At 56.5% G+C, this 23,153-nt stretch overlaps 2 protein-coding genes and 1 non-coding gene across 4 annotated transcripts in view; 2 read left to right on the top strand and 1 right to left on the bottom strand.

Moving 5' to 3' along the window:
* DRAXIN (dorsal inhibitory axon guidance protein) overlaps positions 1 to 11,331 on the bottom strand; it is a 24,553-nt gene extending 13,222 nt beyond the window's left edge. The window contains exon 1 of the mRNA XM_019836156.3: positions 11,199 to 11,331. The gene's annotated coding sequence lies outside the window, so the exon portion shown is untranslated. The remainder of the gene's footprint in view (positions 1 to 11,198) is intronic.
* TRNAQ-UUG lies at positions 4,560 to 4,644 on the top strand. The gene has a single exon. It is a non-coding gene; the product is annotated as a tRNA-Gln (tRNA).
* Positions 11,038 to 23,153, top strand: MAD2L2 (mitotic arrest deficient 2 like 2). 2 transcript variants are annotated; one of them, XM_019836159.3, is made up of 9 exons: positions 11,038 to 11,151; positions 18,325 to 18,376; positions 18,471 to 18,589; positions 19,581 to 19,652; positions 20,212 to 20,312; positions 21,444 to 21,538; positions 21,867 to 21,940; positions 22,473 to 22,565; positions 22,807 to 23,153. In XM_019836159.3, exons 2-9 carry the CDS (start codon positions 18,337 to 18,339, stop codon positions 22,846 to 22,848), a joined length of 636 nt encoding a protein of 211 aa, XP_019691718.1. In that variant the 5' UTR covers positions 11,038 to 11,151; positions 18,325 to 18,336; the 3' UTR covers positions 22,849 to 23,153. The 2 variants fall into 2 exon arrangements, with proteins under 2 accessions (XP_019691718.1, XP_006934340.1); XM_006934278.5 differs by lacking the exon at positions 11,038 to 11,151 and adding an exon at positions 17,767 to 17,875.

Below are 23,153 nucleotides of genomic sequence, written 5' to 3'. Positions count from 1 at the left end.
CTGCCTGGGACTGAGAAAGGCTTTGAGGCTGTGTGGGATGCTGTCCCCCACCCCGCGCGGCCCTTCTGTCTCACAGGGACAATAGCCTGAGAGAAGCCCACAGAGTGCCCTCACCGGCAGGGGTGGTGGGAATAGAGAGGGGTGAGGCCGGTCACTCCAGAAGTGCAGGAAGAGGCCAGATGAGGCAGAGGAGGAGGGGTGGGCAGACCCACAGGCCCTCGTGGGCCAGCATGCTTGACGCGAAGCAGGTCGGTGACTCTGAGAGCCAAGGTATGAGCTCGCTGACCCGCCCGGGGAACTGTCTCAGACGACAGCCCCTCCTCTGCAGAGCCGGAGGAGGAAGCCCATCGCCACGCCCTCAGGCATCATGAGCCCACCCGTTGGCATCTCTCTCCCCCACCGGGGTCCTGTTGCCAAGAGTCTTCCAATGGCCGTGGGTCTGTTTACGGTAACCCCAACTGGCTTCAGGGCCATCTTTGTTCCCTTCCCTCCCTTTGCACCCCACAAATCACGTGCGAGCCAGCCTGGGACAAGCAAGAACAGATTTCAGTGTGCAGTGCCGATCGATGCACCCACTGGGAGTCATTTCTCTCCCCAGACCTTATCGGCACCGTCCTGCCCCCAGAGCAGCTCGTACTGCTGACAGATTCCTCTGACCATGACCCTCGCCTGCTTGAAACTGTCCTTGGCTCCCTATTGCCTTCCCATTTAACGGCGACTCCTTACCTCGGCACTCAAAACCTTGTATAACGTGGCCCCGACCTGGCTTTGCAGCCTTGACTTCTACTTCCTCCCCATCACGGTCAACAGAGACTATTCTCCGGGCCCCAAACACACCCCACCTTTCCTATCTCTCTTCTCACTTGGGCTGTCCCCTCTGCCTCAAACAACCCCCTCTCTCCACCCGCCGCCCCCCATCTCTCTCTGTCCAAATCCTGCCAGTCCTCTGGGGTCCATCCCAAATGTCCTCTCCTCCAGGAAGCCCTGTCAGTCCCCCAGTTACAAATGCTCCCCACCGCGCCCCTACATATGTGTGTCCAGCTCCTGAAGACCTCATGTACCATCTTGTGCTGGGGCAGGCTTTTTTAAAGACTGACTGGACAGAAAGATCCTAGGGGGCTCTGTCCCTCTCTTCCCTCTGTTCCTATCACATCTACAGGACCCTGCAAATAACAGGCACTGACAGTGGATGGGAATGGAAGTGGACTGAGCGCAAAGTGACCCTGAGCAGAAGAACATAAGTAAATTCCTAGGGTGGTGTGTGTGTGTGTGTGTGTGTGTGTGTGTGTGTGTGTGCGCGCGCGCGTGTGTGCATGTGTGGGTTTGAGAGAGAGCATGAGTACTGGAGTGAAGGCTGGGCATCCTGGCACCACTTTGCCCTGACGACTGCATGAAGCCCTCTCTCCAAGCCCACGGGATTTGTTCGCGGATCTTGGCACAGCCCAGCAGCTGAGATGCCAGCCTGGCAAAGCGCCTCAGGAAACGTGGGCTGCTAACAGAAGTCGTGCCAGGGATCCACAGCGATGAGGGGCTCCAATCCATTTCTGTCACTCTGAAAGCCAGTTGGAGGCTGCATCACAAAGCGCCGAGCATCCAGGCAAAAAAGGGGCAGCAGGCCCCCCACCCCCACCCCCATCAGCCCTGGAGGGTTGTCCCCGCCTGCGGCTTGCTCACAAAGTCCGCCCTTCCGGGCCCCTGGGGCGGATCCCCTCCCTAGCAGCCTGGAGTTGCCCTGGATGAGAGTTGTCGAGGGGACTTCAAGACCATCCGCGACCCAGAGATGGCCCTCTCGTAACTGAGATCTAAGTGACTCATTAAAAGCAAAACAGAACAAAAGCTGCCGCTGAGACTGATTTCGTCCACTTCTCCCTGCGTCCCTCCCCGCTGCCCTGCACAGCATGTCATTTTCTACATTTTTAAAATGAGGAAACCGAGGCTCCGGGAGGGTAAAGCCACGCATTCAAGATGATGCAACTCACCCAGTGCACATGGATGGATGGTCCTTGCACACCACCGACCGTGCACTGAGCTTCATCAGGGGTCACCTGCCTCCCCCACATAATCTGTCATTGCTGTGAGTGCAGTCGAGGCCCAAGAGGGGGACCAGGCACTGGCAGCTGGGGACGGGGAGGAAAGAACTGATCTCATGTCCTTAAGCTGTCCCTACATAGTGGGGACAATTGACTGGGAGCTGTCTCCATCCAAAGGCTGCACACGCGAACGAAGGCAATTAATTGAGGCTGGAGTCTACCGTGATTCCTGAGCCCCTCCCCTCCCAACAGCCTGGCATTTAGGGCCAGGAGACTAGGGGGGTTCCTGCCCCACCTGCCTGGCAGACAACTGTGGAGCTGGACTGCCCCCGGGGCATCCCAGGACAGCTGTAGGGCTCACATTCCTGCCTTGCTGATCAGCTCACCAGCCACACGGTGGGTTGGGATGGGGGGAGGGGGTGGGGAGGAAGAGGGATGGGGGGGTGGGGTAGTAGGGCTGGCGGTGGGGGGTGGGTCTGATGGGGATCCTGGGCCAGGAATATCAGTGATGCTCTGATAGAGCAGAGGATTACCGAGCTCAGTCCGGGCTGTGAGCCAGACAACCACCCACTGGGAGAACTTGGCCCATCAACCCCTCTCCCTGACTCTGAGTCTCCTCCTCACGTGTGAAAATGAGACATCCGAGCCACCATATTTGGTAGAGATGCTTCAGGGTTTCTTTAAATGTTTGATTCTAACATCACTTTAAAAAAAATATTTTAAACTATTCTGAAAGCTGTAGCGAAGACAACAGACACTCTCAGACACGCTCTCTACTCAAATTTTAACACGAGCACTGCTCCATCGTCACTCGGGCTTCTCCTGGGTCACCGAAGAGTGTTCCAGGGGCTCAAGGTGAGCAGTTGAAAAGAACCGTTATGGGGGCGCCCAGGTGGCCTGGTCAGTTAAGAATCCGACCCTTGCTTTCGGCTCAGGTCATGATCTCAAGGTTTGTGGGTTTGAGCCCCGTGAAGTGGGGAGCCTGCTTGGGATTCTCTCTCTCTCTCTCTCTCTCTCTCTCTCTCTCTCTGCCCCTCCCCCACCCCTCTCAAAATAAATCAACTTTGAAGGGAAAAAAAATAATAAAAGAATTGTTGCCATTCACAACTACTTATGTACGCGTTCCAGAGTTTTCTGGACATGACCGGCCAAAGCCGGTTAGAGGCCCCGTCTCCCACAGACCAGTGCAACCAACATCCACTGCATGCTTTCATGTCACTGAGAACGAGTTCTTTTTTCTTGCTGATTTACTTTAAGGCAATATGGTAAATCGGGGGCAACGATGGTTGGTCCCCTGGCACGTCTCTGCAGGAGGCTGAAGAGAGTCTGGCTGCAAGTGAGGCTTGAAGGTGTGTCTGCATAAGATGGAGAAGATTTTGATTCGGGGAAGAGATTATTGGTGGGGATGTGGGGTGCTCTGTTCGTAAAAGGCTGCCTTTATTGGTTTTATGTATTAGGATTAGGGATCAGATTTCATGGGAAATGATGTGCACTGCTCAAAAAAGTTGGGGTGAGGGGAGCGGGGGAAGAAGACCACCGTATCCGCAGGTGGGGTGGCCTCAAGGACCTTGTCCGCCCAGGGAGCCTGGGAATTTATGACCTAGAGTGACAAGCCTTCTCCATCTGTCTGACAGCCCCCCTGTGGGGGAGGGGTGCCGGGTAATATCCTCTAGGATTCGAGTAAGCCCCCAGGGGCTAGGGGCATGAATTCAGAGGATCTACTGGTAAATGCTAAAAGGTAAAACACAATTATATGATTAACAACCCCATGCCAGGGCTGGCCCTCCCTCTCCCTCGCTCTTGGAGAAGGCCTGCTGCGCTCTGTCCATTTCTCTAAAGGTGGCTGACCCCTTGGGCACCAGTGAGACCCTAACCCACAGGGCTTCTGGGATGGGCACCTTGAGACCAGTACAGGGTCTCTTTGGGACGATCGCGGCATTTCTATCTTTTTAGACTTCTGCAGAAAAGAATGCAAGGTGCTGGGGGTGGGGGCTGGACAGGGAGGTGTCTTAATTCCTGCTATTCCTCTGGCCACAGCTTGGGTCTTGAAATGACCCTTTTCATGGAAACACCCTAACCCTCTCCAGCTCATGAGAAACTTGCAGGCAACCACCCACCGCTAAACCTGAGCAGGAAAGGACCTCTGACCCCTGAGAGGCCGAGAAACATCTCTGAGATCTTCCTTCCTCGAGAGAACCCAGCTGGGAAGGGACATGCTGAAGTCACCCCAAACAGACTCCCTTACCCTTGGGCTCACTCTCTCTGTTCTCAGGCTTCGGTGATGAGCCCTCAGGCTCACGGGGACATGGCCCGGATCCTGGGCACTAAGGGCTGGATCCTGTTCTTCTGAGCAGCAGCCTCGGGCAGGCCCGGCCTCTGTGTGGGTGCCCGCTCGCCACAAAACCCTGGCCATGTTCCCTGCCGTGTTTTGGGTGACTGGAACAGCTTCCCATGCTGCCCTTCTGCCTCTGCTCCTGCTTTGCACCAAAACATTCTCTGTTTTGTGGTCAGAAGAACAAATCTGGGGGCGCCTGGGTGGCTCAGTTGGTAGAGCGTCTGACTTTGGCTCAGGTCATGATCTTGTGGTTTGTGGGTTCGAATCCCAAGTCGGGCTCTGGGCTGGTGGTGGGGAGCCTCCTAGGGATTCTCTCTCTCTCTCTCTCTCTCTCTCTCTCTCTCCCTCCCTCCCTCTCTCTCTCTGTCCCTTCCCCACTTTTTCTCTTTCAAAATAAATAAATAAACCTAAAAAAAAAAAAAAAAGAACAAATCTGATGACTGGCTCTACGGCTTAAAACTCTTCAGTGGACATTTTTACAACCTATCCAGAAGACAAGGGATTAGCTCCTTAATGTATAAAGAGCTCTCCCTCACGCCCAGCCCTTGACACCCCGAGCCTGGGAGCCCTGGGGCAGCAATTGTAGGCCTAGAACCCCGATTCAGCAGTGCTTAGGACGGATTTTTCTCAATGCAGGAATCATCTCTGGTTTTACGTTCCCATGTGTCCACGAAGATTTTAGGAATGTCCTAACTTAGAACGGATCTGCCTGACTCCTCCCTCTGGTGCCTCGTCCTCACCCAGGAGGCTGGACACTTTCTGGAACGGCTAGAAGTGGAGAATGGAGGTGGCCATCCCCAGGCCTTCCTCTCTCTCAAAATAAATAAACTTCAAGAGAGAGAGAGAACAAGCTGGGGAGGGGCAGAGAGAGCGGGGGACAGAGGATCCCAAGCAGGCTCTGCGCTGACAGCACCGAGCCAGAATTGGGGCTCGAACTCACCAAGCGTGAGATCATGACCTGAGCCGAAGTCGGATGCTTCCTTCACCAACTGAGCTACCTAGGCGTGCCCCTCCTTCTGTCTTTGAACAGTGGGGCTCCAGCGGGGGGGGGGGGGGGGGCGGGTCTTAGAGCTCCTGGCCCCCTGGGAGCAGATTCCTGTCTTCGTTAGAGGGACCTGACTCCCCCGGGGCTGGAGAATGAGTGATTTTGCTGGTTCAATCAAAATAGTCCTAGTGTAGATGAGAGTGGGGGAGGGGCAGGTGGGTGGGCTTTTCTCAAGGCAGTTCGGAAATAGACTTTGTCCCTCTAGCTGTTCCCACCATCAGAACTCCTCGGGAGTCATGACGTTCCTGTCTGCGAAATGGGTTCATCAGGCTGTCTTGAGATAGGATTATTTAGGAAATCAGTATTTCTTCGTGCCGCGTGTAGGGCAGAAGGGACTTCCGGTGTGCCTGGAAGCCAGGCAGTGTACGTGGGGTAGAAGGCAGCAAACGAGCTCACTGGCTCCTCTTTTTACAACCTATCCAGCAGACAAGAGATTAGCTCCTTAATATATAAAGAGCTCTCACCCACTCCCAGCCCGCGGGTTGGGGGGGTGGGGGCGAGGTGCCTACTTGGGCCTTGACAGTCCTGATCTAGTCCCCACCCCTCTCCCTGTCCAACAGGAAGAGGACACAGAACAACCAGAGCCCCACCTACCCTTCCACAGGCCTTTGAGCCAACCCAGCCTCCTGCAGAGGACTCTATCTTGAGGGAAGCGGTGGGAGGAGGGGGGGGTGGGGAAGCACCGGCTGCTGCTTTGCAGTGGAGACTGTAGGGGAGAACGACACCAGGCGGTCACCACCGGCTGAGCCCCTCTGGGTGCAGGACCTGGAGGTCACGTAAAGGAGCCCGCTCCAGTCTCAAGGAAGAGAGCTTCGTCTCTGCTTGGGAAACTGCCAGTCCAAATGGGGATACTAACCCTGGCCCTAGGGGGTTCCCAGTGTCACAGGGGAGATCCACGGCTTGCCTTGGAGGGCTAGGATCTAGGGAGGACTCCCAGACGGAGAAGAGAGACACCCCTCCTGCCCACGGGGAGCTCTCAGTCTAAACAAGGAAAGCGACTCCTGCCCCAAGGAAGCCTGCAGTCTGAAGAGATAGACTCAGGGGCGCCTGGGGGGCTCCGTGGGTTGAGCGTCCGACTTCGGCTCAGGTCACGATCTCATAGTTCACGAGTTCAAGCCCGGCTCGGCTGCTGTCAGCGCAGAGCCCGCTTCGGGTCCTCTGTCCCCGCGCTCTCTCCGCCCCTTCCCCACTCACGTGTGCACAAAACCAAACAAACCTTAAACAAAGAAATCAAGAGGTAGATTCATTTGCTGCCCTGAGAGGTTCCCGATAGGAGAGACATACCTCTGGCCTTGGGAATTCCCATAACGTGGGGGAAAACATACCCTTTGCTGGAAGGGGCTTCTAATCTGCAGGCAAAGACATAGTGCCTGCCCTCCAGGTGTCCCCACTCTGACCTGCTGGAGAGGTCGGAGGTCCAATGAAAGCTCGAGGCACAAGCTAGTGCTGATTCAAACAGGTGTCGGCCCAAATCCATCAAGCTGAGCCATGGGAGAGCCCCGTGGAGCAGGTGGGAAGAGCTGTGTGACCTTGGGCAAGTCATTGAACCTCTCTGAGCCTCGGTTTCGTCTGTAAAATGCCAGGGGTTGTGGAGGAGGAGAAGTAAACGTATATAAAGTGAGCAGAACCCAGTCCGGGCGGGATCAGCAGTAGCCCTTGTTATAATGGGGCTCTTTTATAAAAAGAGAGAGAGTGGGTGGTGGGTGGAGTGGGGGAGAGGGGTTGGTCCTGGAAGCATTTGTGCGTCTGTGCCTGTGTGGGTCGGGGGGGGGGGGGGGGCAAGCGCAGGTGGCCATGTCCTCAGTCCTCAGTGGGGTGATCGATGGTTTCCTGTGGGGTGGGACAGGACAGGCCCAGGCCAGCCTGGAGAGGACCATTGTCTTGGTAAATGAGGTTTGGCTTCCCCGCAGGGGCGGGACCATCTGCTTTTATTGTTTCCAACAGTAGCCTTGGGAATTCGCAGCCCCCCCAAGGCCTCACACCTCAAAAAACCTACATAGGGGTGTGGAGTTGGGGGCCGCCTCAGAGCCCCCGCCCACCCACCCAGAGGCTCCCGGCCTTGGGCTTTTCTCTCCCAGTGTCCCGCGTCCACCTCCTGAGCCAGCGTCCTGCCTCCTGCTACATTATAGGTAGCCACTCCTCTCCCCGCTCCCCAAACAATCCTCCGCCCGCCCTCCCCTTCCCCAAACTTCATTATCTCGGGACCCAGACAATTTAACACCACTTGCTTTTGGTCAGACCCATCACTTAATCATCAAGTGACAAAAATGCCCGCTGTTGGCTCTGGCACAGGCCAGCGTGGGGCAGAAAGACACCTGGTGTCAGACAAGCCTGGGGATGAATCCTGGCTCCGAGCGCTTAATAGCTGAGTGACCCCGAGCAAGTCAATTAACCTCTCTGGGCGTCAGTCCCAGGTTGTCTGAGTATCATTTATTGGCCATTTACTAATCTGGGCCTAGAGCATCAGGTGCATTATCTAATTTAGCCCTTTGAAGTGGGCAAAAATGACTCAACATGGGGCCAAATTTGGAGGGATTTGCCCAAGGTTACACCGCAGAGGGAGTGGTAGGGCTGGGACTTGATCTCATGGTTGTCTGAGAGGCAACCGTGCCTGTACTGTCAAAGGCAGGGTCTCTGACCACTCCTCATGTTACCCTCAGTGACCCTCAGTGTAGACGCTGTAACTGTCCAGGACCTCCCGTACTGGAGGCCGTAACACAGAGCCCGGCACAGAGAGAGCCTCTAAGAACTTGTAGTTTCTACAATGACTTCATCTCAACTGCTCTAGATTCTGGGAGGGGCCTTATCCCTTGGACCCCCCCCCCACACCCATCCAGTGACGTGTACCAGATGGTCAATGCCGGACCACGGTGTTGTGTATGGACAGCTGTCAAAGCTGGGACCTGCTGGTGGTGAGGGCGGCCTGGCCTCTAGTGGCAACGGTTCAGCCACCCTCCCGTGTCCTTCCTGGGGATGGCCTGTGTCCTTCCTGGAGATGGCCTCTGCTCAGTTGGCCAAATGGCCCACTCAAGAGGAAGGGCCGACAGAAGACGGGCAGAGGGGCTGCAGTGGGAAAAGAGGCAGGTCTCCTCCGAAAGAGCCAGAATAGGGATGCTCATCTAACACCCCCCTTGGGAATATGCCCAGGACCCTCTCTGGAGGGAGCGCCATTCTCCCCAGGCTGTAGAATCAGGGAGGCCAGGATGCAAATCTCTGCTCTACCAAATTCCTGGCTGAGACCAGTGAAGGAACTCCCTCCAGGTCACGTAGCTAGCAAGCCATCAGCCGGAATTCAAACCCATTCTGCAGGACTTGGGCAATCACTTCCCTCTCTATAATCAGGCACAGATATCCTCATCTTCCAGGGAGAGGGAGAACCCAGTACCCTGGGGGTTTTCCAGGAGGCTTGTTCCCCCTCTGACCTCCCCAGCTACGGTCTTTTGCTTCAGGGTCACCCCTGCCCCTGGCCTGGCCGGCAGGACACGGTGGGACCCAAGGATAACCTGTGGCTTAGCAATATTCAGGTCACTCCCATCCCTTTGACCAAACGTTCCAGTCGGTACAACACGTGCGCGTGGAGCGCCCCCTGGGTGTCCTGGGACCACGAACGGAACGAGACCCAGCCCCGCTCAGGGGAGTGCAGACCACGCGAGAAGGGGAGGCAAGGGGGGAGCAAGAGGGCTTCCCGAAAGAGGGGACATCTGACCTTGGCCTGCAGGGAGGGCAGGCTCCCACTGAATACGGGCAGGGGAGGAGACGTTTCAGAAGGAGGGAGGAGCCAAAGACGCAATGAGAGTGTTGTGGGTGGCAGGTGGAGTTGTTAATTTGGTGCCAACAGGGAGCCATTTGAAGGATTTAGGGCTGGGGAGAGGGGGCAGGTTGGACGGGCGGAGGAGGCGCCGTTGTTTTCGTGTGGGTGAGGGGCAAGTAGCGAATTTTGGAGGGGTCGCAGAGGCTGCCGAGCTGGCTTTCCCCAGGAGGCAGAGCGGGCAAGGGCGCCCTGGGTTGCCAAAGCCGGGCCTGTCCACCAGGCGGGATCACGAGCAGGAGGCTGGATGGGGTGCGCCTGTGTCCCTAGTCCCTAAGTGCCAGCTCTGGCCATGGCTGAAAACAAGAACTTAGGCGGGGGAGCCTAGAACGTGCTGGCTGGGAGGAGGTTACCCTCTGCTGAAGTGGCCCTCATTGAGCCACTGCTGGATTCCGGGGGGGGGGGGTGTCCCCTGTTATGAGGACACAGATGATCCGGTGGTCAGAGGGTTTGGGCAATTACACAGCAGGTCCAGGGTACAGCAAGACAGTGCCCCCAGGGGGAAGGAGATGGCTTGTGTGCAAGTGCCATTAAAAAAGAAATCGGTGCAAGATAGAGGTTCAGAATTGGGAATGAGTCACATGGACGCCTCATGATGAATGACCAGCTGTTGGCAACATTGTCACAGCGACACTCATCTCACTTTGGAAGCAGAGACCCTATTCACCCTGACTTTTTAAAACTGCTTTTAGGACAAGCAGAGAGGAGGAGCGAGAAGAGGGGAGGGTGCCTGTGACAGCAGGAACCCTGTAAATGGGTGGGGGCGGTTGCAACTGTGACAGCCACGCTGGGGGGGGGGGCAGGGAACATTCAGGTTTCCCTGCAGTGTCTCTAAGCCTTGAATTGGGATCCATTTCCCCCCCTTGCTGGGGAGCCTCCTCCCCACCCCAGCCAGGGGCCGAAGCCTCACCCATGGCCACCAAGTGTGTCCTGTGCTGGCATCCAATCTGCTTTTTTTTTTTTTTTTCTCCTCACTGTTTCAACACACATCCCTATGGGTAGGTGCTGTTATCCCCATTTTATGAAGGGGGCTTCGAGGCTCAGGAAAATGCATTCCTTTGTCCAAGATCACTCCCAGGGCCTCTGTCTGCCTGATCCCTGGGGGATGATGCTGAACCGCACCGGGACACTTCCTGCGGGCCCCCGGCTGGGAGGAGGGCAGCGGGGAAGGTGCGCTGGGCAGGAGACCCGATGGAGGCGAAGGCCGAGGGAACCCCCAGTGGAGGAAAGCAAGAAGACTTGGCGGGAAACCCAAGAGCCCTCGCATCTCAAACCCCGCAGGCAGCCGAGACCCCGGTGCTCAAATGGAGAAAAAGCCAGCGGAGGAAGAGGGCCAGAGCGGGGCCGTCGAGGTTGCTAGGGCGCAGAACCGCCCGGGCGCGTGGCCGCCGGCGGCGCTGGCAGAGGCGCACGCCGAGCCTCCTTCCCCCGGAACACACCTTAGCCCCCCAGGCAGCCTCGAAAGGGGCAGGAGGACACGCCTGTCAGCTCTGCCCGGGACGCAGGGAGTCTTCGAAGCTTCTTCGAATGGTGGCGGATTCTCCGGTCCGCTCCCGCGTCCTGGAGACCGCCCAGAGACTCAGAGACAGAGAGACAAAGAGAGACGCGGTCCCAGAGGGAGAAGGGCTAGCGCGGAGAAGAGAAGGCGAAAGCCGCGACCCAGAGAGGGCGGCCAAGGCGCGCGCGAGGCAGAGTGTCAGAGCGTGGAAAAGTAAGCGTCCGGCGGAAGGTGGGCGGACGCGGGGGCCGGGAGCAGAGCCTGGAGCCCAGCGGTGACGCGGCGAGGGGCGGAGGCGGCGGACACACGGACCGACGGCTTCGAGGGCCGCGAGGGCAGGGAGGAAAGCAGCATCCTCACCTCCAACCACAGTCCCCCGCGCGCCCTGCCCCTAACCGCGCCAGGTAGCCCACCTTTGTCCGGGCACGCTACCAGGTGAGGAGGGAGGGCGGGGCCAGGGGCGGGCCAAGGCCATGCCTTACCTGTCCGGCCGGCGGGGCGGGGGCCGAGGGGCCCGGGGCCGAGCGCCTGCGGGAGCCGAGCGCAGCGGAGGGCCGAGCTGCGAAGCGGGGACCGCGAGGAGAGGTGCGCGGGCGGCTGGAGGATGTGCCCAGGCTGAGAGGGGCTGGAGGGAAGGGGAGGGGGCCGGCGCGCGGGAAGGGGCGGGCGCGCTGGGAGGAGGCGGGGGAGGGGCGGTGGGAGTTGGCCCGGCCGCCCCCGGCTGAGGGGCAGCCCCCGGCCCGGCTGGGCCCTGCGCGCTCCCGGCCGGCGCGCCCTCGCCAGCTGCACTTGGCGTTCCGGGCCAGCTCCCCAGAGGCCTAGCCGCCGTCGCCGCGAGGGCGCGGGGCAGACAAAGGAGGCAGACAAAGGCGGGCGCAGCCGGGCGGCCGAGCGGGCACGGGGCGAGGCGAGTCCACTCCTCCCGGTGCGTAAGAGCCGCCTCGGTACTGCCCGGAGCGCGTGGGACGGGCGGGGCGCGGGCAGCGGTGGCGCATCTGGAGCGGCCCTGCCGGGAGCGGGCGACAAAGGGCCGCGGCAGGGGGTCCCCGGCGGACCCAACAATGGATCGGAGCTGAGCGCTCAGCTGCGGCCGCGTCTGGCCGGGCAGGGGCCGGCCAGTCCCCAAAAGGATTATTCCGCCCTGGCTGTCAAATGGGACGGAAGAAATGCCCGGTGCGAGGGAGGCGGGACGGGGCACCGCGGAGCCTTTGTAGCCTCGGAAAGTGCGCGGAGCAGGGGGCGGGGTTCTGGAGAGGTCGCTCTTGGTTGTGGGGGGTATAGGCGGTCTTCAAACCGTTACCAGGTGAGAATCCCGGGCCTTGACGGCCGCACTAGTGTGTCTCCCCCGGTACACACCCTGAGAGGGAAGGGAGAGATACAATCCTCCTACCCAACACGCGCGCGCGCGCACACACACACACACACACACACACACACACACACGGTCTTCCTCTCGCCACGCCCCGTCCAAAGTCCTGGTGGTGTTCCCGTAGCCCGGCCCAGCTGGGACAAAGCCAGCCCCCAGGGCCGGCTCATCCATCACCGCGCGGGGCGCCGTGTCCTAAAGACCCTGGGAGTCCGGGAATGCTGTGTTATGAGTCCCGCGGCCCCCATAACTCACAACGGGGTCAGAGGGGCCACAGGCACTGCCAAGATCAAAGAGCTGTTGGGCAGGACCCGGGCGCGCGTGAATCGCGAGTCTCGCCTGGAGCCCAGAGCTCGCCCAGCGGCTTCCATTTCGATTGTTTTCCTCTTCCTCCAGAGTGTGGCAGTTATGGTTCAGAGGTTTAAGGAGCTCCGTTCTTGGGTCAGGCCAGATACCTGGGCTCATCTGCTGATGCCATTCCGGGTCACCTGGGGCAGTCGCCTAACCGCTCTGAGCTCATCATCCCCAACTCTTAGGGTTCAAGGATTCTGTTGGATGCAAGGAGATAGCGTTCCTAAGATCCTGGCCCCATGGGAAACACTCTAGAAAAATGACCTGCTATTGTTATGTAATAGTATCAGCCTGATGGGCACTAGGATGGACTGTGTTCTGAGCAGAGACGAGACATGACCTGACTTGGGCTTTAGGGACGAAGTACCAAGACATGCCACAATGTGGGTGAATCTTGAAAACACTATGCCCAGTGAAACAAGCCAGACGTGAAAGGCCACATGTTGTATGATTTATATGGCATGTTCAAGATAGGCAAGCCCATAGAGACAGGAAGTAGACTAGTGGTTGCCTGGGGCTGGGGGAAGGGGAGACGGGGTTTTTCTTTTTGGAGTCACGACAATGTTTTGGAATTAGATGGTGGTGATTGACGCACAGCGCATTAAAAACCACTAAATTGCATGTTTTAAAGGGTGAACTTTATGGTTTGTGAAATACATCTCAATAAAGCAGTTATTATTTTTAAAGGAGTAGTCAAGTTGGATCAAGGGTTCTTACTGTGTGGTCTGGGATGACTTCAGAGAGCCCGGGAACCCCTGAAATTGTGGAAGACGTTCCATGTCTATGGGTGGAAGCTCTAAGCTTAAGAAGAGATGATTTGTAAGATCCTCCTGACCAAAAAGGGGTCAGCAACATTGGGGGGGGGGGAGGTCAGCAAAACACTGGGGAGGGAATGGCATGTATGGGCTCTGCCCTGGCTGAGGTGTTGGAAGTGCCCAGTGCTGCTGGCCTAAGGTCAGGGCCCTGGCTTGGGTCTGAGGTCGGCCGTGGATCTGGGGAGCTGTATAGGTCACGCCTCACGCCAGAAGTCCAGGTGAGGGAGGGGAGGAGCTGAGTGTGGGCCACATTCCCTTGCCTTTAGGCATCTCTGGCGGGGGGGATACAGGTCCTTCCTTAGGGCACCTCCTGGGGACTGCCTTGGGAAATGGAGATGGGGAGGGGGTGCAGTTGAGAATGTTTTAGATGGGGTTTTGAAAAGCATGGTGGCTTGTCCAGAGTGTTTGTTCTAGGGGCTTAGACAGTGTGTGCAGATGTTAATATCATTGCCATAATAGCACGAATTGTGCATTTATATGCCAGGCATTGTGCACTTTATATATATATAATTACATAAAATTAATATATTAATTAACATATAGTTATATATATAATTTTATTTTTTATTAAAAAATTGTAATGTTTATTCATTTTTGAGAGACAGAGACAGAGAGTGAGTGGGGGAGGGGAAAAGAGAGAGAGGGAGACACAGGATCTGAATCAGGCTCCAGGCTCTGAGCTGCCAGCACAGAGCCTGGCCCTGGGCTTGAATCCACGAACCGTGAGATCATGACCTGAGCCGAAGTGTCAGACGCTTAACCCATGGAGCCACCCATGTGCCATATATATGTACATATATATAGATATATATATATGTTTATTTATTTATTTTGAGAGAGACAGAGATAGCAAAAGTGGGAGAGGGGCAGAGAGAGAGGGAGAGAGAGAGAGAATCCCAAGCAGGCTCTGCACTACCAGCGCAGAGCCTGATGATGCAGGGCTTGAACCCGTGAATCTGTGAGATCATGACCTGAGCCCAAACCAGGAGTTGGATGCTTAACCGACTGAACCACCTAGGCGCCCCTGTGCACTTTATATTTTTACAACCATCTCACTTGTTTCCCCCCCCTCCCCCAACCCTATGGAATTGGTGCTCCCACGATCCCATTTTCCAGGTGAGGAACCTGAGATTCCGAGAGGGAGGGGACTCACAGCTGGTTAAGGAGCAGTGGTGGGGAAAGACAGTACGTTAGAGGCGCGAGCAGCCCGGTGGGTGCAGGGGGTACATAGTGAGCATTCCCCAGCTCTTGTTTCATTTTTGAAAACAGCTCTTTGCACACCGCTACCTGTAGCTCGAGCACTGAAATCAGAGGCCTTTGTTCTCATTCAGAATAAGTTAGGATTCAAGTCAGGCAAATGGCAACGAGCCACTGTCCGCCGTCATTTCATCTGTTCTTTCTTTCATTAATTCATTTACTTGCACTCATCGAGAACCTGGATTGGGCCAGGCACTGGGTGAGGGGCTGGACCAAAAGAATGAACAAGGCTGAGGCTCTGATCAGGAGGTGTCCCAAACGGCTGCATCCTTGAGCATCGGGGTACCAGTGGATTGTTACTAGGCTATATGTGGCTCACTCTCTATGGCTCCCCCCACTCTCCTGTGTTTGGTGTCTTAGGAACCTTAGGCAGGGATGGGATAAATGATCTGTCATGTGATCCGCCTAGTGGGTATGAGGGGACCTTGGCAGCATCTTAAGGGGCTGGATACTTCATTGCCTATTGTTTTACTCTGTTCACTTGTTGCATATTTGTTCAGTGAACTCCAGGGATCCTCCTTTGCCCACGCAGGCCTTGGTCTTTGCAAGACTTTCTTACATCTTGCTTTCTCTTAGTTTCAATTTAAATGTCTCTTGGCAGTGATTTTCTTTCTGTCCTCATTGCAGACCCTCAGGGACCTGTTCCAGTTGGCAAATAAGCCCTCTCTCCTCCTAAACATCCATCCTTTTCCTCCCGGATGCCCTCCTACATATTGTTATTATGGTGAAAAATATGCAAATAACTTGGAAAAACAGTCTCCCAGCAAATGGGTATTCAAAAATGTAATAAATTAACCCCATAATGTAATCTTGGTCCCAAGACTATCCATCATGCTGATGTGCTCAAGATCTAGAAACCCAGATGCCACAGAGCCCTATGGATAAAAATGGCAGATGTCTTCTTAGAGCTCCCCTGCCCCCTCTCCAGCTTCTTGGCCCCCGTGGAACCCAAGGCCATCAGAGGTTCAGGGAACATCTGTCCAGCCTGTTCATTTCAAAAATGAGGAGATAGAGGCCTTTTTGGGGTTAGGGGTCAGATCAGTTTGAGTCCCTCCTCACCTGTCTCCCAGCCTGCATTCCTCTGCTTGTGGCTGACTCTGAATCCAAAGCCCCAAATGTAGGCATTTTGTCCATGGGTTTCTAGTTGACAAGGCAGGTACCCCAGTGTCAAAAGCTCTTGGGACCTCGCTTTCTGCATTTGAAGAATGTTGAGTGTTGGGTTGTATGTCTGCCAAGGTGTCTCTGAAGTTCCTTTAGCTCTGTGTGTCAGGGGACCTACAGGTGGCTTGTGCTTTGTCTTCTCAGGGCAGGGGGCTAAGGCTGGGAGCCTGGCATGAGTCCTCGTGTCGCTCACATTGTACTCTGGAGGCCATCCCATGGAAGCAGCTAGACTCTTGAGTTTCCCAGCCCAGGATCCAATCCCAAGAAACCCTTTACAAGAAATTGCCCCCCTAAGACTGCCACTTCCTGTCACTAATGGACAAACTGCTTGAACAGCCTCCAGAGAGGGGCAAAGAAGGACTCTTGCTTTCTCCAGGGCCAAAGTATCCATAATGATTAAATCTCAAGGAGCCAGGGGACCCTGTTTACAAGCCAGTGAGCTGCTTAACTGGCTCTGTGTGGAAACAGTTGTCTCCTTCATGGCATGATATGGGCAGTGTCCCCAAGTCTTGAGAAGGGCTGCCATGCCCAAAATGTGCCACCGAGTGCGTCAATTCCTGAAATAAACCATCTTATCCCTTTGGGTTAAATGTGGAAATGGTATGAAATGCAGACTTTCTTTGGGAACAGCCCAAACTACCGTGGCAATTCCCGTATGTTTTGGGGCATCAGGGTCCCTGGGGAACTTGTTAAAGGGCCCATACCCTGCTTTGCACCCAGACTGGTCCAGTAGGTCAGAGAGGCCTGGGTTCCAGGAGTTTAATGGGCTCCCCAGGGATTCTGATGCAGATTTCCCAGGATTGCTTTGAGAAATGCTTTGCTGGTATTCCTGGCTTAATGGGCCAAGTCCCTTATTCTCTTCCTTATCCCCGCCCCATCAGAAGTGGGCAAGTGCAGGTTTGAAGGCATCTGGAGTGAAAACGGGTGCAGATCTCCAATAGCGACCTGTAATTGATAAACATTCCTGGCTAGATCTGGGTACCCACAGCTGGGTGTGACTCCTAACAAGCTCTTCTGTCCCTAGAGGTCAGAGTCAAGGTCCCCAGGCTTCTGGTCCTGATTTGTTGCCTGTAACTGTGCTGCAACTTCTCTGACCCTAGTTTTCCCACCTGTAAAATAAAGGGGCTGAAAATAAGTTGAAGCCCTGGAATCAGGTTAGAAGTCAGAACTGGGTTTGTATTCCAACTGTGTGATTTGGGCAAAGTAGGGAGCATCTCTGAGCCTGTTTGCCATCTATAAAGTGGGGCTGTAAAACGGGGGCTTAGCTCCTAGGGTTAAGGAGGGAATTAAAGAAATCAGTGCTCGACAGCGAGTTAGTGTTCAATTCAAGTTAGTGATTATTTTAATGTTAATATTATTATCTCCCAGGGGGCCTCTCAGCGGTTCCAGAGGGCATGTCTCTAGGGGATTCCAGAACTGTAAAATGTAGTGGGCCAAGACAACTCCGCGCGTCCCCTCCCTCAATAGATGTGTGATTCGGGAAGGTTACTTCACCCTTCTGAACCTCGTTTGGCTCCTCTATAAAATGCGGACAATCACAGTAACTGTCTTACGGAACTGTTTTGAGGATTTAGTGGGATAATCCACAGGCACACTTAGCCCGGTGCCTGGCACACGGCTGGGTCCCTATAAAGGGCAGCTACCACTATGATGCCCGGGCCCGGGAGGTTTTATCTTCTTGGGAGGTAAACCCAAGCTGCATTTAGTTTCTGGGTGAGGGCGGGAGTGAGGACGTCCCCGCCCCGGAGCCGGCGGATTCGCTTTCGGTTGGGCAGCTGAGGTCCGGGGATGGTGACTCTGCAGTTAGCAGTAGATGTCGCTGTCTTAAGTCCCCAGCTGTACCCTCCACCTGTTCCTCACCAGCAACACCTATCCGCTCCCTCCCAACGCGAGACAAACGCCCTGGGGAGCAAAATACGTGGCGACCTGACGTGGAGAGCGAAGGGGTCTTTTCTCGCGCCGACCCCGAGCCTAAGGGAGGCGGTGCCGCGCAGGCTCCGCGTCTCCCGCCTTGGGATCCCGGGCGGCGAGGCCGGGCCCCGCCCCCTCCCAAGCCCCGCCCCTCCGGCTGCCGCTCCCTCCCGCCTCCAGGTTGGCTGCGCGGGGAAGTGGGCGTGGCCGGAGGCGGTCGCTAGGACCTTCCCGAGCGCCGCGGAAGTCTCGGAGCCGAGTCCAGGCCGCTGGTTGAGCGGGAGGCGCGAGTGGTCGGGTCGGTGGTTCCCCGCACCGGGGGAGGGGAGAGGGGCGGGGTTCCCTCCGAGGAGGTTTCCGGCCAGGCGGAGGGCGGCGTCTTATTCCCGCCCGGTTTGGTTCTCAGCGTGTCCGGCTTTGCGCCCGCGGGCCTAGGCAACCCGCCGTTCCCTCTGCGGCCGTGCCCTTTTTGCGAGCACAGCTCTGGCCTTTCCTACCGCACCCCCCCACCCCCCGCCCCAGAGACAGCAGGGCGGGGGGCCAGTAGACAGAGCTGATCGGGGCGCAGCTAATGTCCCCGAGCTATGACGCCAGCGTGGGAGGTCCCTTCTAGCTGCCCAGATTCTGTGTGAAGGGGGACGTCCTGCCCCCGATTCCCCCAGACGGAGGGGAGAGGGGGTGGAGGCAAGCGCACCCTGCGGCAGTCTGATCCGTTAGAACCAGCCCCCCTCCTGCCCCACCCTCTAGGTGGCGGTAAGGATGACCACACTCACGCGACAGGACCTCAACTTTGGTCAAGGTAGGGAGGCTGGACTTGCGGACCCAGGGTGGGGGGTGAGGGAGGGCCTGGGCCGGCGGGCTTCCCAAGCTCACCGGCTTCAGCCCCTTCACAGTGGTGGCCGACGTCCTCTGCGAGTTCCTGGAGGTGGCCGTGCATCTCATTCTCTACGTGCGCGAGGTCTACCCGGTGGGCATCTTCCAGAAGCGTAAGAAGTACAACGTGCCTGTCCAGGTGAGCCCCCACCTCTGGTCATCCCCGAACTTCAAGGTGGGTAGAGGTTGGATTTTTGAACTCTTCCTCCGCTTTCAGGCTGAGCCCCCTCACCCCCCAGCGGCCTGGCCTTGCCGTTCAGTTTCCAGCCACAACTGCAGGGACTTTTCTTTCCATCCCTCTGAACTGGGAGTTCCCCTTGCCCCAAGTTAGGGACCAGACTCTCGGGTTAGAGTTGCCCCTGGGGCATGGTTGTATTTTAAAGAGCTCCTGGGACTGGCGAATGATTGGTTTGGGGAGGGGATCCCTGTAAACCTCAGGTACCCCTGCTCTCTGCCCTCATTGTAAGGGGTTGTTTTAGGTTAAAAGGCAGACAAAAGCAGTAAACAAATGCTACCCTGTCCCCAGTCTGTAGAAGTGCCGGCCCTTAGAAGGCACTCAGTAAACATTAGAATAAATGAATGACCCAATACTGAAACGTGGTGGAAGCTTGAAGGATATACGAGGAAAAGGAAAAAGAATGGCATTTACTGTGCACCCTCTGTGTTGTACGGGATTATCTCACTACTCATCATTTTTTCTTTGCGAGACCATTCACAGATGAAGTAATTAAAGCTCAGAGAAGTTAAGTGATTTACCTGAGGCCACATAGCTCTTAGTCCCAGATGCTCAATTTTTGAAAATTGATTAAAAGTTTGGATCCCTTCTCTGGGAAAAATGCCTGTATGACCAAATACACACAATTTAGGGACTTCTCAGCCTCTAGAGGAGCCCGCAGACCCCACTTTAGAAACCCCTGATGCTATATTAAGTGCTAATGTTGAGACTGAATTCTTCTACGTTCTGTGTGGATAATTCGCAGTTCTCAGCCCCATGATGGGAAGTCAGTCTCTTGGGTAGGGAGCTCTAGGGAGTTGCTGGCCTCTCTCCCTGGGCTCCTGGAGGTAGGGGTGTTGGGTGGTTTCCCCACTGGTGCTTTGGGCCTCACCAGCCATCGTGCGGTTGTGTGCAGATGTCCTGCCACCCGGAGCTGAACCAATATATCCAGGACACCCTGCACTGTGTCAAGCCACTGCTGGAGAAGGTGAGGACACCAGGCTCTAGCCTACTTCACGCCCCGTCTGTTCCTCCAGTGCTCCAGGACAGGGTGATGCTGGGACCGTGCGGGGTCCCTATGACTCTATACCCCAAAGCATGTCTCCTGTTCCCTGGAGACCACCCCTGCCCCAGGATAGACCTCAGGGCACGTGGGCCACATTCAGGGTATGCTGGGCCCGGGAGCCCTGTTTTGTGGAGTTGGTCAAGTGGAGCCTGCCCCAGAGGGTTCTGGGTTCTTCTCACTTCTGTTTCTCTCCCTGCCCCCAAGTTCTGTCTGGGCTTGCCCCCTGAGGGTTTCCTCCTTTTATCTTGTCCCGCTCTCTGAGATGTCCTGGAACCGCCATGGGGCCCGGACACTCTCTCCCCTCCCAGCCTGTACCGCTCATGTCAGCGATGCCTACTTGAAATTCTCAAAGCCCAGGGACCCTCAGCCTAGAAGCTGAGAAGGGCTGTGCCCTTGCCGTCCTTCCTTGGGCAGGGAGGGAGGTGGTGGTGGTGGTGGGTGGGCTACCTAGTCCTGGACTAGGGGATTCCTGTCCTTGCAGAACGATGTCGAGAAAGTGGTGGTGGTAATTTTGGACAAAGAGCACCGCCCAGTGGAGAAATTCGTCTTTGAAATCACCCAGCCTCCGCTGCTGTCCATTAGGTAAGCCGCCTCTCCCCGGACTCTTAGCTAGCTGGCTGGTATGAGGTCCCTAGAAATCACCCCCATACTCACCCCTTTAGGGCAGCCCCTGAATACCTCAGCTTGGCCCGTGTTCTGAGGTCCCTACTTGGCTGCACCAAGCCACCTCTCTCCCTTCCTGCCTTTTAGAACCCCTCTGAAAGCCCACCTCCTCCAGGAAGCTCGGTAAAGAGGAGAATGGCAAGGAACGCTATCCTAACGCGGCTGGCCGCCCTGTGGTCTTCATGTAACCTCTGTGAGGTCCACACTTGGCAAACCATCGCTTTGCTGAATGGCTATTCCCAACCTCCTTTTATGGACGGAGAAACCAAGGACCAGAGAGATGACATGAACCACTCAGGGTCACCCAAATGGTGGCAGAGCCGGGACCAGACCCAGTTTTCTGACTTCCTAGTCGAGTGTCCAGCCCATAGTCAGCCAGAAGTTGACCTTGGGCAAGCGTGTTGGCTGGTCAGCTGCTGGTTTCCTGGTGAGGTCAGGGCACTGTTATCTGTTCCCACTTGCTGTGTGGCCTCGGGCAAGCCCTTTCCCTTCCTGGCTTGGTGTCCTGGGGTATGAAGAGGCTTGGGCTGTGTCCTTGTTCTCAGACCTGGCTGCACATTATAACCACCTGTGGGGGCTCACAGTGCCCCATTTGGACTTAGTTTGGGATGGGACTCAGCATGGGACTCAGCATTTTTTTTTAAGTTTATTTATTTATTATTTTGAGAGAGAGAGAGAGAGAGAGAGAGAGAGAGAGAGAGAGAGAGAGAGAGAGAGAGAGGTGGAGGGGCAGAGAGAGAGGGAGAGAGAATCCCAAGCAGGCTCTGCACTGTCAGCGCGGAGCCCGGGGCGGGGCTCGAACTCACAAACCGTGAGATCACGACTGGTTCCGACGCTTAACCGAGTCACCCAGGCGCCACATTCAGCATTGGTTTTAAACTCTCCAGATGGCTTTAACTGCATAGATAGGATAGGTGGCCAAGCCCTCCAAAGCCAACACAGTCAGAAGCAGAGAGGGCCCCTGGACCCCCAGGTCTGTTTCCAGGGTTGGTTGCCTGCTGGTGGGAAGGGCCGCCAGTGTGACGGGAGCCCCTCCTCTTCTCCTTCCAGCTCAGATTCCCTGCTGTCTCATGTGGAGCAGCTGCTCCGAGCCTTCATCCTGAAGATCAGTGTGTGTGATGCTGTCCTGGACCACAACCCCCCAGGTGTGCTCGCCCCCACCCCACTGTCCTCAGGCCTTTCCATGGCTACCTTGGCTCGGGCTGCATTCTCCGGTCCCTACTTTGCTGTATCAAGCCACCTCTCTTCCTTCTTGCATTTTAGAACCTCTCTGAAAGTCCACCTCCTCCAGGAAGCTACCCTGATGGACTCCACCGGGGTTCAGTCTCCCTATTGACTGTGTCTTGTCTTAGCACTTGGTTTACACTCTTCTCCCCTGGGGGGGCTGCTGAGCCAGCCTGGGAGCGGGGAAGAGACTGTGCCCAGTGGCAGGCGTGACGTGGCCCAGCCTTGACCGGACTCTTGCTTCTTTAGGCTGTACCTTCACAGTCTTAGTGCACACGAGAGAAGCTGCTACCCGCAACATGGAGAAGATTCAGGTCATCAAGGTGAGAGGAGACCCGTCTGGGAGGGAGGGCAGGGAGACAGCCGGGAGGCTTTGAAAGCAAGATGCCACAGTTCTGAGTGGGCCGGGGTGTTGCTGTTGGCGCACCCTCAACATTGTTGGTGGCGGTGCCTGGCACGCGGCAGGTTTTTGTTGTGTGTTAACTGTGTGGCCGAATGCTGGTCGTTACTCGGCCTGGGCACCCAGTACTGAGAGGAGGGTGGGGCCATGTCCTGGGACTGCCAGCTCAGTGGTGGCTCTCAAGAGAGGGCGGGGGGGGGGGGGTCTTCACCCACCAGTTTCTGAAATGGTGCCTGGGGCTCGTTAAATCACCTGGGTGCCCCAGCCAGCTCGGATCCATGGGCTCGGCCTCTCGGGTGGAGGAAGCCGGGAGTCTGCAATGCTGGTAGCTCCCTAGCAACTCTGGTGTTCCCTGAAGTCTGGGGACCCCGGCGCTGGAGAGGGAGTGGGTAGCAAAGTGAGGACAGGCCACGGCCCAGCCCCCTTCCACCCGCTTCCCTTGGTCCCCACCCTAGGACTTTCCCTGGATCCTGGCAGATGAGCAGGACGTCCACATGCATGATCCCCGGCTGATACCGCTAAAAACGATGACATCAGACATTTTAAAGGTGAGCTGCATGGGGACCCGGGGAGCTTTACAGACGGTACGCTGAGGCTAATGGCTCAAGGCTCGGAGGAGATGACCAGGGAATGCCTGGCGTAAGGCTCCAAACTCCCTTTCCCTTAACCCGTGGCTGTGCCACACTGCCCCACCGCTGGCAGGGATCTGTCTGCCTGGGGCTTATCGGCCCTCCTGAGGACGTGCCCTGGCTGTGCTCCTGACCTTGGCGGTTTATTCCTGTCCACTAGATGCAGCTCTACGTGGAAGAGCGAGCTCACAAAAGCAGCTGAGGGTGTGATGCTCCGATCATGGATGTAACGACTATGGGACACTGGGGGCCCCCAGCCTAGGGCGGTGCTGAGGGACACCCCCTCCCCCCGATTCCAAGTGCTCTTATTACCTCTGTGTATGGACCACCCACTCTCCAGCCCGGCGCCGCTCAGGTCTGGTTGCCTTCATGGAGGAATTTTCCCCAGGAGGGCAGGGAAGGATGCCGGGACCTTGATTTCTTGGCCTCCTGGGATGTGGCTGGCCAACACTGTCTGTCTGAAATACTGTGCTGTGAGTTGTTTCAATAAAGAGCCCCAAGGGCTGA

This window comes from Felis catus, chromosome C1 (genome assembly GCF_018350175.1).
Source record: "Felis catus isolate Fca126 chromosome C1, F.catus_Fca126_mat1.0, whole genome shotgun sequence".
Classification (NCBI taxonomy): Eukaryota; Metazoa; Chordata; class Mammalia; order Carnivora; family Felidae; genus Felis; species Felis catus.
Note: the sequence above shows the minus strand (reverse complement) of the source record. Positions and strands in the feature narration are given on the sequence as shown.